Source organism: Berghia stephanieae, chromosome 11 (assembly GCF_034508935.2).
Source record: "Berghia stephanieae isolate SIO BIC M18660-M18661 chromosome 11, UCSD_Bste_1.3, whole genome shotgun sequence".
Lineage (NCBI taxonomy): Eukaryota > Metazoa > Mollusca > Gastropoda > Nudibranchia > Aeolidiidae > Berghia > Berghia stephanieae.
The window spans coordinates 36,518,878-36,533,877 of record NC_088370.1 but is presented as its reverse complement, the minus strand read 5'-3'; the positions used below and the strand labels follow the sequence as shown (position 1 = coordinate 36,533,877).

The following is a 15,000-nucleotide window of genomic DNA, read 5'->3' as shown; positions in this document are numbered from 1 at the left end:
CTGAAACTATACAAGGGAGCTTACTAGTATAGTTGTGTTATTATTGTCTAATCCAACAGTTGCTTCCCCTAGATTATTAAAATTCACGCCAATACTCTTCAACAGTCATGACGTCACTTACTTCCTAATGACGCATGGTAACTTAGTAACACTGGCTCTAAACTATCGGAACAATTGGATTCAGTAGTCTGATGTCACGCCGCCCGGTAACGGCGGCCATCTTGGTTCTAAACAAAGAAAATCATTACTTTTTATTCTTCATGCTGGCTATAACTTTTCATGTCTTGTGACCAGAATGTGTAAAAGTCAAAACATGATCAAATTTATGTGTTTTTTTTCCCTCTGGATATGCTTTTATGCTCGCAGGAGAAATATTTCATTCGGGCGTCCGCCATTGTTCCGATAGTTTAGAGCCAGTGTTACTAAAGTTACCATGCGTCATTAGGAAGGAAGTGACGTTATGACTGTTGAAGAGTATTACAATAATGAGTCAAAGGAGAGAACAAACAAAACAAAGAAAGAAAGACAGAAAACAAAAAGTTTTCATCAGTTGCACCCCTTAGATTACTAGAATGACAACACTGCTAACGGCCGGGCGAGTGCCATACGATATAGAACATTTTCAAGGGTCTCGACTTTCTGTCGTTATTTAGGGAACTCAAACCCCTGGACCTACAGTTCAAAAATCAGACATTACACCATTAAAGGACACGATACTAGCCAGTGGTTAAAAAAAATGAGCTTTTATATAGCCCAATATCCACTAAAAGTGCTAGTAGTAGTAGTAGCGTATGGCTACACCTCCAAATGTATTTTGTCAACCCAGCTTCTAAAGTCTTCCTCCGCCCTAAGGATGGTTTCGTAGCCACTTTCAAGTTTAGTGACTGGACAGTGGAGGACGATGTGATCGCTGTCTCTGGGGCTGCCTGACATTTCTGGCAGGTATCACTATTTCCAAGTTTCCATCTGCACATATTTGATGCAGTTCTGCCATGTCCAGTTAAGAGGCGATTTGAGGAAGTACAGTATTTCCTGGCGTTATTGAATGCAGGCACTCTTTTGGTTGGATCTTTAATGATGTTTCCTCCTCTTGGTGTTTCCCTGTTCCACATTTGTCTCCAGTTTTCCTCCACACCGAAGTCTGCCATTTTTGTTAGGTGGAAAGGTCTTCTCGATTTAAGTCTAGTTGTTGAAGGTGCCACCTTTACGATTGATTTTATGGGAGTGCTGTCTGTGGCTTCGTCAATTGACTAAAGTGCTCAAAGCGCTTTACAAGGGGTTCTATCCTACATCAATTGCAGTTTTTTTCGGTCAAAGACAACGCTGTTAACGGCCAGGCACTCATTTTACACCTGAGTAAGGTGAGAGAATGTTAGTAAAGAGTCTTTTCCAAGGATTCAACTATGCGCCGAGCGAGGCTCGAACCCAGGACCTTCCGATCCGAAAGCGTGTGTCATACCACTAGACCATATAGCCGGTTAGAGTTGTGTGGGTATTTTAATAGACCGTGGGTACGAACCTTAAACCATCGTAGAGTGGGGGCTGGAAACCCGACCACCTTGCATTCCAGACTAAGAGACTGTCCCTCCATAACTGTCTCCTCTCCATGTAGACGCCTGATGAATTCGGGGGCTGAAACGATAAGAAAAATATGAGTGACGACATATGCATTCATTCAGTGATGAATGTGTTTGTTCGAGAGTCATCTGAAGTACGTTGGGCTGGGTGGGGTTCCTGACCTCCCATAGTGGGCAGGGAGGTACTTACTGTGTCTTCTATCCCCTTCTATCTGTTTTCCAACATGCTTTCTATCTTTGTCTTGGAATGAGATTACTTGATTTTGTCAAGGCCCTGGCCGGACACCCTAGCTGGGAGGGAAACAGTCAAATGTTTAGTTAAGAGTTTTGGGAGATGATATTTTTTTCCTTGTAAATCATCTCTTTGTTATGCAATGTATTGTTTTGTTTACATATCATATAATATGATTTGTAAAACATTTGAGTGTATCCCTCTTAGTGGGGACCTGTGCTTGTGTCTGGATGAGACTTTTATGTGATCTCTAACTAAGTACTTTGATAGTGTGCTCTTGCAATCTCCGTTTCCTATTTGAACCAATTCCCCTTTGTCTTACCTTTTCTTGATTGCTTTAATTGTAATTCTAGAACTTTTTACTATCCCATTTTCTTCCTTTTTACTGGCGCTGATATAACCTAAATGTGTTGCAAGCGTCGTAAAACCCTTAAAAACAAACATAAGCACGTAAATGTCACCCGAAACAAACAGCCTCAGGCGAATTCTACAGAACAAAACGAAATAGCAAAAAACTATTTAAACTGATATTTCTCATGTCATGTCTATTCTTTTGATGGCCGAAAAGTCGTTTGTTTTGTGTTGTTCCCTTATTCATGAGTCAGATTTACTCCCTTTATCTTTATCTCCATTTTATTGACTCATCTAGGTACTTTTTGGTTTCACTATTATTTTTCTAATGTGATACTTTTTCCTTGTTTGTATTCATACAACGAATCTACATAAGCAAGAAAATGTGTTTTGATCATAGATTTTAAAAAACTTGCACAGACAATTTATGTTGGTTCAAAATCACTTAATCCTGGTTACAGCATTTACTATTTCTATGTCACGGTATAGGGAATGAGATTAGCGGAAGAGTAGCGTCCCTTGATTGGACGTCACCTCACATAGAGAACGTCAATTTGGTTTTGAAGTGCCTCAAGTAGTGCGGGGCGGTCCTTGGCAAGCTTAAGGACCACGGTCCTATGGTCCCTGGGAAATGAAAACCGCAAGGACCGGTTCGGTCCTTTTCGACATTGAACATTCCTGAGAGACTGTTGGAAGTTCGAATGGTTTTGACCTTTGGGACCGTGGGATCGTTCATTCTTGAACCGTTAAAGACTTGAGACCGCTACACGATGAAAACCGTGGTCTACAGGAGTAAAACACACGGAGTAGTCACTCATTTCAAATTGTAACCTAATTAGAGAAGAGGGGTGATGCCTTCTTTATTTGCTCACCGTACTTCATTCTTACTTCGATAATTTAGCGTAAATAAAATTTGAAATTTATCCCCATTAACGGAGATAATGGAATCGCCCAAGGCGTTGATCGAGTTGTTCGTGGCGTTGATACACACACGCAACTCCTACCCCCCCCCCCCCCACCCCCCACACACACACATTAGAGAGCAACGAGCATTGAAGAGTAAGAGAGAGACGTGAAGTTATAATAAGAGGGGGTGGATGCGGTAATAAGTAATAAGTAATAAGTGGGGTCGATGGTGACTTTTCGTCAGATCTAACAAACCCAGCTACCCATTCACTGCTGAGTAGACAGGGATTCAGAAAAAACTCGACTGCACCCGGGATCGATCTCTGGCCCTTTGCGTATAAAGAGAGTGCTCTATCAACTGAGCTATCGGGGTCCCCAAATATTCTATTGGACTTTTTAAAAATACAGACGTTATACCTGGGTTTTTTTGGAAGGAAGAAACGAATGAAACTCATATTATTTGATTAGTTAAAACACCAAACGAAATTTTTATATTATTGTATTATTTTAAACAACAACAATGCGATAGAAATGAGTGGTGACAAGAGATGGACAAAAGAAAACAAAAAATCGGACTTGCTACTTGCTAGGTTCGAGACACACACACACACACACACACACACACACACACAAACACACACATCTCTTTAGTAGTCACATGCATGTCAAACAATAACCCATTAGAGAAGAGGGGTCATGCCTTCATCATAGATCATTGTCATTGCGATCATTATGGTGTAGTAAATTTTGAAATTTACCCCGTATAATGGAATCGTCCAAGGCGTGCGCCTCCTGTTCCCCCCATCTCACACACAAAAGGGCGGTTTGCGGAGTGGAGGGAGGTGGTCGTCTGCCTCTATGGTCGTCTGTGTCGTTTAGTGTATGTCAAAGGGGGGTGGGTGCGATTAATTAAGTGGGATGGGTGGTGATTGGTGGAATATAGGCAAAGAACCGAGGCAACGAATCGCTGGGGAAGTAGTATGGCGCGAGACCGTTGAAAGGTGATAAGAAGTGAGGACCGCCGCCGATCTTCCCCTTTGGGACCGATCCCCGGTTCACAGCTAAAAGACCGTGGGACCGGTCCCAAGGACCGGTCCTCAGCGCGGCACTAGTCTCAAGCCGCTTTCACCGGAAGCGAGGAAAAGAGACGCATGCGCACAACTAACATGACGTTCTCTCTCTAATAACTTGTCCGTACAATGTCTTTTTTTCTGATCCGATTTGTTTTTAAAACGTATTTAATATAAACTCACGCCTATCGCGATGATTTCTACCACTTTATTACGAACACTGTAATTGGATTCAATAGTCTGATGTCACGTCGCCCAGCAACGTTGGCCATCGCGGTTCTAAAAAAAGAAAAGCTGTACTTTTTATTCTTCATGCTGGCTAGAACTTTTTCACATGTCATGTGATCAGAATGTATGAAAGTCAAAACATTTCTAATGTTTTTCTCCTCTGGATACACTTCTATGCTCGTTGGAGAAATATTTCATAAGAGCGTCCGTCATTGTTCCGATAGTTTAGAACCAGTAGCTATGTTACTGTGCGTCATTACGAGAGAAGTGAAGTCACGACTGTTAAAGCCTATAACTGGGATACACAATAATAAGGTAGCAAGTCGTTTATAGATAGTTCGAAGATGACGTCACTTAGGTCTATGTTATTGTTTTTTTTGCCATCCGCGTTTATGAGTAATGCTCACTGAACTGTATTAACCTGACTATAATCGTTCATGGATACACACAGTTTTGTGTGTTGCTCCGTTATACTCCCGGATGGCAATGAGCTTCTTAGCCAAGCGCATACTATCTATAAGTCATTCATATAAAGTTGTAATATTTCAGGTAAAAACGTCTTTTATGGTCCGATTTGTTTTTAAAAAGTATTTGATATAAACTCACGCCTGTCCCGATGATTTCGAAAACTGTATTTCGAACACTGCATTTCGAACACTGAATTTCGAACATTGCATTTCGAACACTCTATTTCGAACACTGAATTTCGAACACTATATTTCGAACACTGTATTTCGAACACTGAAGTTGGTTGTTGTATTTTGCCATCCGCGTTTGTGAGTGATACTCACTAAACTGTATTTCCCCGACCATAAAAGTTCATGGTTACACATAGTTTTGTGTGTTGGTCCGTTACACTTCCGGATGGCAATGTTGTGAGCTTCTTAGCCAAGCGCATGCTATCTATATTTCGAACACTGTATTTCGAACACTGTATTTCGAAAATTGCATTTCGAACATTGCATTTCGAACACTGAATTTCGAACACTGTATTTCGAACACTGAATTTCGAACATTGCATTTCGAACACTGAATTTCGAACACTGTATTTCGAACACTGTATTTCGAACACTGAATTTCGAACACTGAATTTCGAACACTGTATTTCGAACACTGTATTTCGAACACTGAATTTCGAACACTGAATTTCGTACACTGTATTTCGAACCTTGAAACGAGGAAACAACCGAAAAGCAGCCGATACCTCCGTTTTTAGCATGTCTTTAGTTTATCTATTTTTTTTACTCATCCAAGCCTTTTGAACTTTGAACTATTGTTTCCATGCGAATTGCCCGCATAATAGTTGGACGCAACTAAGAAACTGATCGGGGACAAATGTGAATCACCGCCTCCAAATGCGATAATATCGGGGTGGTTTAAAAAAAAAATTATTGAACTTTTATATAGGGCAATATAAACTAAACGTGCTCAAAGCGCTTTACAGTGGGTCCCTGGCCAACAGCAGCAACATTTAACATTTATGACGGGACATGACGCCTGTTAGGCGATATTACAATTCTTTTTTTTTGGACGGAGACAACGCTGTTGACGGCCAGGTACTCATTTTACACGTGAGTACGGTGAGAGAATGTGAGTAAAGAGCCTTCTCCAAGGACTCAGTTATGGGCCGATCGAGGCTTAAACTCAGGACCTTCAGATCGGAAAGCGAGTGTCAGTCATACCTTGGACAGACCACTTAGCCGCACACGTGGGCGATTTCTAGAGAGTTTTTCACAAGCAGGTATAATTGGATTCAATAGTCTCATGTCACGTCGCCCAGCAACGGCGGCCATCGTGGTTCTAAACAAAGAAAATTGGTACTTTTTATTCTTAATGCTGGCTACAACTTTTCATATGTCTTGTGATCAGAATGTGTAAAAGTCAAAACATGATCAGATTTATAATGTTTGTTTTTCCCTCTGGAAACGCTTTTACGCTCGTCGGAGAAATATTTCAAAAGGGCGTCCGCCATTGTTCCGATAGTTTAGAGCCAGTTACTAAGTTACCAGGCGTCATTACGAGGGAAGTGACGTTACGCGTATTCTAGCGTAGCCATCGTTATGTTATAGATAGTTTGAATATGACGTCACTCAGGTCTTTGTTATTGTTTTTTGCCATCCGCGTTTATGAGTAATTCTCACTACACTATATTAACCCGACTATAAACGTTCATGGATACACACAATTTTGTGTGTTGGTCCGTTATACTTCCGGATGGCAATGTTATGAGCTTCTGAGCCAAGCGCATACTATCTATAGCCCGATACTGAAATCCAAAAGGACTGGCAGTTTGACGTCATTATTTAGTTTTTGAACCATCTAGTGAGTTGTCGTTAGTAGAGCTCATGGAAACAAGTTATTTCATTGGTTGAACTATTGAATACAACCCACGATTTGTTTTCTTTTGTGGCAAAAGATTGGCATTTTGAGGTCAATTTTTGGTCAGTATCAGGCCATAACTTTACGAAGGCTACGATTCTAGTCGGTAAATCCATTTAGATGACAACAAAGGCATTGAAAAAAAATAGTTTGAACTACGTAGTATCATTTTTTAAAACAGGCTCCGAAATTAGATAAAAGTAGCATAATATTCTATAAAGAATAGGTCATAAAATGGAAACATGGGTTGGATCGTAGCCATCGTTAACATAATATAGATAGTATGCGCTTGGCTTAGAAGCTCATAACATTGCCATCCGGAAGTGTAACGGACCAACACACAAAACTGTGTGTATCCATGAACGTTTATAGTCGGGTTAATACGGTTCAGTGAGCATTACTCATAAACGCGGATGGCAAAAAACAATAACAAAGACCTGAGTGACGTCATCTTCGAACTATCTATAGCCTGACACGAGAACCGTGGCCTTCGTAAAATTATGGCCTGATACTGACCAAAAAATGACGTCAAAATGCCAGTCTTTTGCCACGAAAGAAAACAAATCGTGAGTTGTATTCAATAGTTCAACCAATGAAATAACTTGTTTCCATGAGCTCTACTAACGACAACTCACTAGGCGGTGCAAAAACCAAATAATAACGTCAAACTGCCAGTCCTTTTGGATTTCAGTATCAGGCTATAACATAACGATGGCTACGCAAGAACCCTCTAGGACTTACAGTTTGACGTCATTCTTTAATTTTGTGCAACTTCTAGTGAGTTGTCGTTAGTAGAGCTCATGGAAACAAGTTATTTCAGTTATTTAATTGGTTGAACTGTTGAATACAACTCATGATTTGTTTTCTTTAGTGGCCATAGACTTGCCTTTGGCGTCATTTTTTGGTCAGTATCAGGCTATAAGTTAACGATGACGACGGTTGGAAGCTAAAAATTGTTGTTTTTGTTTTTAGGGTTTTACGGCGCTTGCAACACATTTAGGTTATATCAGCGCTAGTAAAAAGGAAGAAAATGGGATAGTAAAAAGTTCTAAAATTACAATTAAAGCAGCCAAGAGAAAGTAAGACAATGGGGAACTGGGAACAAATAGGGATCAGATGTAGATTCCAACAGCATACCACCAATGTACTTAGTTTGAGATCACCTATAAGTCTCATCCGAACCAAGCATAAAATCCAACAAAGAGGAATACACTGAAATGCTTACATTATAACAATACATAACAGAGAGATGATTAACAAGGAAAAAAATATCATCTCCCAAAACAATAACTATGCATTTGACTGTTTTCCTCCCAGCAGGACAAAACCAAGTAATCTCATTCCAAGACAAAGACAGGAAGCATGTTGGAAAACAGATATAAGGGGATAGAAGACGCAATATGTACCTCCCTGCCCACTATTGGAGATAAAACCAAGTAATCTCATTCCAAGACAAAGACAGAAAGCAATTGAAAAACAGATAAAGGGAGATAGAAGACACAGTAAGTACCTCCCTGCCCACTATGGGAGGTCAGAAAACCCAGAAGCTAAAAATTGAATGATCGTCAAAAATGTAAGTCTTGAATTAAATTTTTATATCTGGTTGGGGAGAATGTATCAAATTTCTAAAAGTGACCAAAAATACAAATAAATAAATGAACTAATATAAAATATAAATTTACATTTCTAGTCATTTTCACCTAAAAATCCCCTTTCAGTTTCTGTTTGGCTTGAGCCCAAAAGATTACATTACAATTTGAAATTAAATTAAAATTGAGATTTATATAGCGCAATATCCACTAAATGTGCTCAAAGCAATTTACAAGGGGTCACTTGTCAACAGCAACATTTAACATGTAGGACGTTACATGACGCCTGTTAGGCGATATTACAATTTTTCGGACAAAGACAACGCTGTTAACGGCCAGGTACTCATTTTACAACTGAGTACGGTGATAGAATGTGAGTAAAGAACCTTTTCCAAGGATTCAACTATGCGCCGAGCGCGAGGCTCGAACCCGGGACCTTCCAATCCGAAAGGGAGTGTCATACCACTAGACCACATCGCCGCACAATACGACAGACAACCGCCATACGAAAATTGATAGTGAATTGCATTCCATTTTATTGATGCATTGCGCTTATCCCAAAAACTCACAACAATACGCCAGCCGGATCTTGCGAACCAACACACAGAACTATGTCTAACCTTGAACTTTTAGAGATAGAACGAAATTGACGTCACTCAGGTCTTTGTTATTGTCTTTTGCCATCCGCGTTTATGAGTAATTCTCACTAAACTGTATTAACCAGACTATAGATAGAATGTGCTTGGCCAAGGAGTTCACAACATTGCCATCCGGAAGTATCACGGACCAACACACAAACTCTGTGTAACCATGAACTTTTATAGTCTGGTTAATACAGTTTAGTGAGAACAACTCACAAACGCGGATGGCAAAAACAATAACAAAGGCCTGAGTGACGTCATCTGCATATTATCTATAAACGTTCAAGGTTAAACATAGTTTTTTTGTTGTTTGTTTGTTATACTTCCGGATGGCAATGTTGTGAGCTGCTTAGCCGAGCGCACAGTGTCTATCTATATCCGGCTGGCGGATGCTGTGAGTATTTTACCTAATCGCATTGCACCAATAAGTTCACGAAGGCTACATTACTAGCCGGTTCACCCCCACATAATATCGCCGTTTTGAGGCGATGAGTCACAAATTAAATACATCCCAGTCATAGAGTAGATTTCACGGAAATTTCGCAGGTTTTCCCCATAATAATAACAGCTATTGTCCGTGATGAGACTTGCCGCGTACCGAATGTTATCAGTAGTTGGAGATGATAAGTTTGAGATAGGACACAACCGCACACCTTTCTGTTATATGATTCAATAGTCTGATGTCACATCCGCCCAGCAACCAGCAGCTTGGTTCCTAAACAAAGAAAATCGGGACTTTTTATTTATTCTTCATGCTGGCGAGAACTTTTCCACATGTCATGTGATCAAAATGTATAAAAGTCAAAACATGATCAGATTTATTATGTTGTTCTCCTCTGGATACACTTTTCTGCTCGTCGGAGAAGTATTTCATAAGGGCGTCCCCCATTGTTCCGATAGTTTAGAACCAGTTACAAAGTTACTATGCGTCATTAAGAGGAAGTGACGTCACGACTGTTGAAGCCTATTTTGGCCAAATCATTATTTGTTCTAAAAAGAAAGAGTCGAGATTTTCTATAGGGCAATATCCAATCAACGGACTCAAACCGCTTTACATGGGGTCCCTGACCAACAGCAACACTTAACATGTAGGACAAAACATGACGCCTGTTAGGCGATATTACATTTTTTTCGGACAGAAACAAAGCTGCCCATGGCCAGGTGCAATACCAATGAATTAAAAATAAAATTTATTAAAACAAAAAAAAAAAACAAACAAAAAAACAAAACAAAACAAAAACAAAAAAAAAACAAAGAATAAGCATTTAGTTCGTTCCGACATAATACCGTTTTGAGACGATGGGTCACATATATATCAAAATTGATAAAAATTCAGAACATCGTTATCGTAATCTGATGAGTATCTTTTCAATGAAAATGTATTTGGTTTCAATATCAACTAGCAAGGATAGGCCGTGAGGACGACAGTAAACATGTCAATACGCGTCGTTGAAAATGAAATCAAATTGTGATAAAAACGGATAGGGAATGAGATTAGCGGAAGAGTAGCGTCCCATGATTGGACGTCACAGGCGGAGAAATTATTTGTAAACAAACCAACTACAAGCCAAGCCGCTCCAAATACGAAATTTTTTATTCATATTTCTGTACAAAAATGCATATCATAATCAACGTAGATCTTTTTCTTTAGTTTTCTCCATTATGAAATCTGAATTATGATGTAGACTACAAATGTGACCCATCGTCTCAAAACGGTATTATGTCGGAACAAACCAAATGTTTAAAAACCGAATTTAATGTTAAACTGGTCAAAAATATAAACTGTTGGCATTAGCACCCTAAAATATGGTATCCATTCTCCTCAATAAAACATACAAACTCAACACAAGTCTGATATTTTTGGCTATAAATTCAATTTTCAACATCTTAACCATCCCGACTTAATACCGTTTTGAGGCGAATGGTCACAAATTAAAAATAAAAGATGGTTTGTTTAGTAAAGACGTCTCCACCGTTGACGTCCAATCAAGGGACGCTAATCTTCCGCTAATCTCATTTCCTATTGTCATTGTGGGGGCCAAGATAATATTTTTGTTATAATGAAAATAGGATGGTCCACCCTTCGTAAATAGGCTTCAACAGTCGTGACGTCACTTCCCTCGTAATGACGCATAGTAACTTAGTAACTTGTTCTAAACTATCGGAACTTTATCACATATCATGTGATCAGAATGTATAAAAGTCAAAACATGATCAGATTTATAATGTTTTTCTCCGCTGTATACACTCGTCGGAGAAGTATTTCATAAGGGCGTCCGTCATTGTTCCGATAGTTTAGAACCACTTACTAAGTCACTATGCGTCATTACAAGGGAAGTTACGTCACGACAGTTGAAGCCAATTTTGGCCAAATCATTATTTGTTCTAAAAAAAAAAAAAAGAGAGTCGAGCTTTTATGTAGGGGAGTATCCACCAAATGGACTCAAATCACTTTACAGGATGTTATGTGTCGTTCAGTATGTTACGGGTTGCTGCTGGTCAGGGACCCTTTGTAAAGCGCTTTAAGCACATGAAGTGGCTATTGCTCTATATAAAAGCTCAACGTTTTTTTATGTTTGTTTGTTTTTTAAAAAATTATATAACTAGTCTCCATGACCAATTAACAATCGTGATCTCGAAAGGCATGTCATCATCATCATCATCATCATCATCATCATCATCATCATCATCATCATCATCATCATTGCCTTTTTTCACCCTGGGTCAGGATATAGGCCACAGGCAAACAGTTTCCATCCTTCTCTATCATCATCATCATCATCATTGCCTTTTTTCACCCTGGGTCAGGGTATAGGCCACAGACAAACAGTTTCCATCCTTCTTTATCATCATCATCATCATCATCATCATTGCCTTTTTTTCACCCTGGGTCAGGGTATAGGCCACAGGCAAACAGTTTCCATCCTTCTCTATCATCATCATCATCATCATCATCATCATCATTGCCTTTTTTCACCCTGGGTCAGGGTATAGGCCACAGACAAACAGTTTCCATCCTTCTTTATCATCATCATCATCATCATCATTGCCTTTTTTCACCCTGGGTCAGGGTATAGGCCACAGACAAACAGTTTCCATCCTTCTTTATCATCATCATCATCATCATCATTGCCTTTTTTCACCCTGGGTCAGGGTATAGGCCACAGACAAACAGTTTCCATCCTTCTTTATCATCATCATCATCATCATCATCATTGCCTTTTTTCACCCTGGGTCAGGGTATAGGCCACAGACAAACAGTTTCCATCCTTCTTTATCATCATCATCATCATCATTGCCTTTTTTCACCCTGGGTCAGGGTATAGGCCAAAGACAAACAGTTTCCATCCTTCTCTATCATCATCATCATCATCATCATTGCCTTTTTTCACCCTGGGTCAGGGTATAGGCCACAGACAAACAGTTTCCATCCTTCTCTATCATCATCATCATCATCATTGCCTTTTTTCACCCTGGGTCAGGGTATAGGCCAAAGACAAACAGTTTCCATCCTTCTCTATCATCATCATCATCATTGCCTTTTTTCACCCTGGGTCGGGGTATAGGCCACAGACAAGCAGTTTCCGTCCTTCTCTATCCTGAGCTAACTAAGGGCATTTAATTTTTAAAAATTGACCAGAAAATTCCTCATTCAATTATCTATCGATATAAATGACCTTCGTCTTGGCAAAAATCTCAACCTGGTATTTTGACGTGCGGATGTAAATATTGAGTGAGTGCCTTATTTACCAACTTTAGTCTCGTGGTCCGTGGGCAAAGAAGTTGACAATGTCCCTTTGTCCGTGGGCAAAGAAGTTGTCAATATCCCTTTGTCCGTGGGCAAAGAAGTTGTCAATATCCCTTTGTCCGTGGGCAACGAAGTTGTCAATTTCCTTTTGTCCGTGGGCAACGAAGTTGTCAATGTCCCTTTGTCCGTGGGCAACGAAGTTGTCAATGTCCCTTTGTCCGTGGGCAAAGAAGTTGTCAATGTCCCTTTGTCCGTGGGCAAAGAAGTTGTCAATTTCCCTTTGTCCATGGGCAAAGAAGTTGGCAATGTTCCTTTGTCCGTGGGCAACAAAGTTGTCAATGTCCCTTTGTCCATGGGCAAAGAAGTTGGCAATGTTCATGGTTCCGTGGACAAAGAAGTTAGCAATGTTCCTCGGTCCGTGGACAAAGAAGTTAGCAATGTTCCTCGGTCCGTGGACAAAGAAGTTAGCAATGTTTCTCGGTCCGTGGAAAAAAAAGTTGACAATGTTCATCGGTCCGTGGACAAAGATGTTCACAAAGTTAATCGGTCCGTGGATAAAAAAGTGGCGAATGTTCCTTGGTCCGTGGACAAAGAAGTTAGCAATGTTCCTCGGTCCGTGGACAAAGAAGTTAGCAATGTTCCTTGTTCCGTGGATAAAAAAGTTGACAATGTTCCTCGGTCCGTGGACAAAGAAGTTGGCAATGTCCCTTGGTCCGTGGACAAAGAAGTTGACAATGTTCCTCGGTCCGTGGACAAAGATGTTGACAAAGTTCCTCGGTCCGTGGATAAAAAAGTGGCGAATGTCCCTTGGTCCGTGGACAAAGAAGTTGACAATGTTCCACGGTCCGGGGACAAAGATGTTGACAATGTTCCTCGGTCCGTGGACAAAATAGTTGACAATGTTCCACGGTCCGGGGACAAAGAAGTTGACAATGTTGGACACAATCAAGGGATAGAAAATGTAAGACACGCAGGTTATTCCCATTGTGATATTTCTAAAATCTTCCACGAAAGAAAGTCACGATTTGTCAAACGAGAAACGTATCCAATTATTGAAAATCGAATATATAAAGAGTATAAAAATGTGTCACTGGAATCGACCACCCACTGACACCGGGAATCGAACCGTGGACCAACAGTTCCAAAGCCGAGAATGGTAACACACTATCCCAAAACCACTAATAAATGTGAATCATCGCCTTAACCCAAGGACACAACACAGAGGATACACAGTCTGCTATCATTGTCGTCAAACTATCGACTAACCCCTCCCCTTGCATGACGCCGTTAGACTTTATGTCATATCACCAAACTTGGCCTTCGATATCCCAAAATGCAAAACACTGACAGAACGCCTTTTTGTGTGCGGCTATGTGGTCTAGTGGTATGCATGCATGACACTCGCTTTCGGATCGGAAGGTCCTGTGTTCGAGCCTCGCTCGGCGCATAGTTGAGTCCTTGGAGAAGGCTCTTTACTCACATTCTCTCACCGTACTCAGGTGTAAAAAGAGTACCTGGCGTTTACAGCGTTGTAACATCGCCTAACAGGTGCCATGTCCCGTCCTAAATGTTAAATGTTGCTGTTGGCCAGGGACCCCTTGTAAAGCGCTTTGAGCACATTTAGTGGATATTGCTCTATATAAAAAAGCTCAAAGCTTTTTACATGTTGGTATTTATATTATTTGTTTTTCACGACAATTTGTGTATTGTTGTGCTGACGAAGGGTTTGTACCCGAAACGTTCATTGTCTGTATTGTTCCCATACGAAGTCTCTCCGTTTTCACTCTTTCGTTAGTATTTTCACGATCACAGGCTTCAGGCAGCCCCTACCGTTTTCTAATATAGAATAGATACCTATTGACAACTGGATGGAGTGAAGCAAAATGCATATAACGGTTAAAGACGATTTGGTCAGAAAATATAACCCCGAGTCAACCTGGGACCAAAACATGTCCTTTTTCTCGTGAACTGACACTGAAATTGGTCAGTGTCAGGCCATAACTTTACGAAGGCCACGCTGACATTGACCAAAAATGACGTCAAAATGCCAGTCTTTGGCAACAAAAGAAAACAAATCGTGAGTTGTAGTCAATAGTTTAACCAATGAAATAACTTGTTTCCATGAGCTCTGCTAACGACAACTCACTAGGCGGTGAAAAAAACCTATAAAATGACGTCAATCTGCCAGTCCTAGCGGGTTCTTGTGTTAACGATGGCTACGGTTATTCACCCGGATGACAATGTTGTGAGCTTCTTAGCCAAGCGCATACTATCTATAG

The 15,000-nt window shown here is 40.4% G+C and overlaps 1 protein-coding gene across 1 annotated transcript in view; it reads right to left on the bottom strand.

The window, feature by feature from the left end:
- Positions 1-15,000, bottom strand: part of LOC144956410 (uncharacterized) — a 90,356-nt gene that overhangs the window by 23,326 nt on the left and 52,030 nt on the right. Inside the window, exon 3 of the mRNA XM_078886912.1 lies at positions 1,520-1,632. Within this exon, the coding sequence (XP_078743038.1) occupies positions 1,520-1,632 (113 nt within the window). The remainder of the gene's footprint in view (positions 1-1,519; positions 1,633-15,000) is intronic.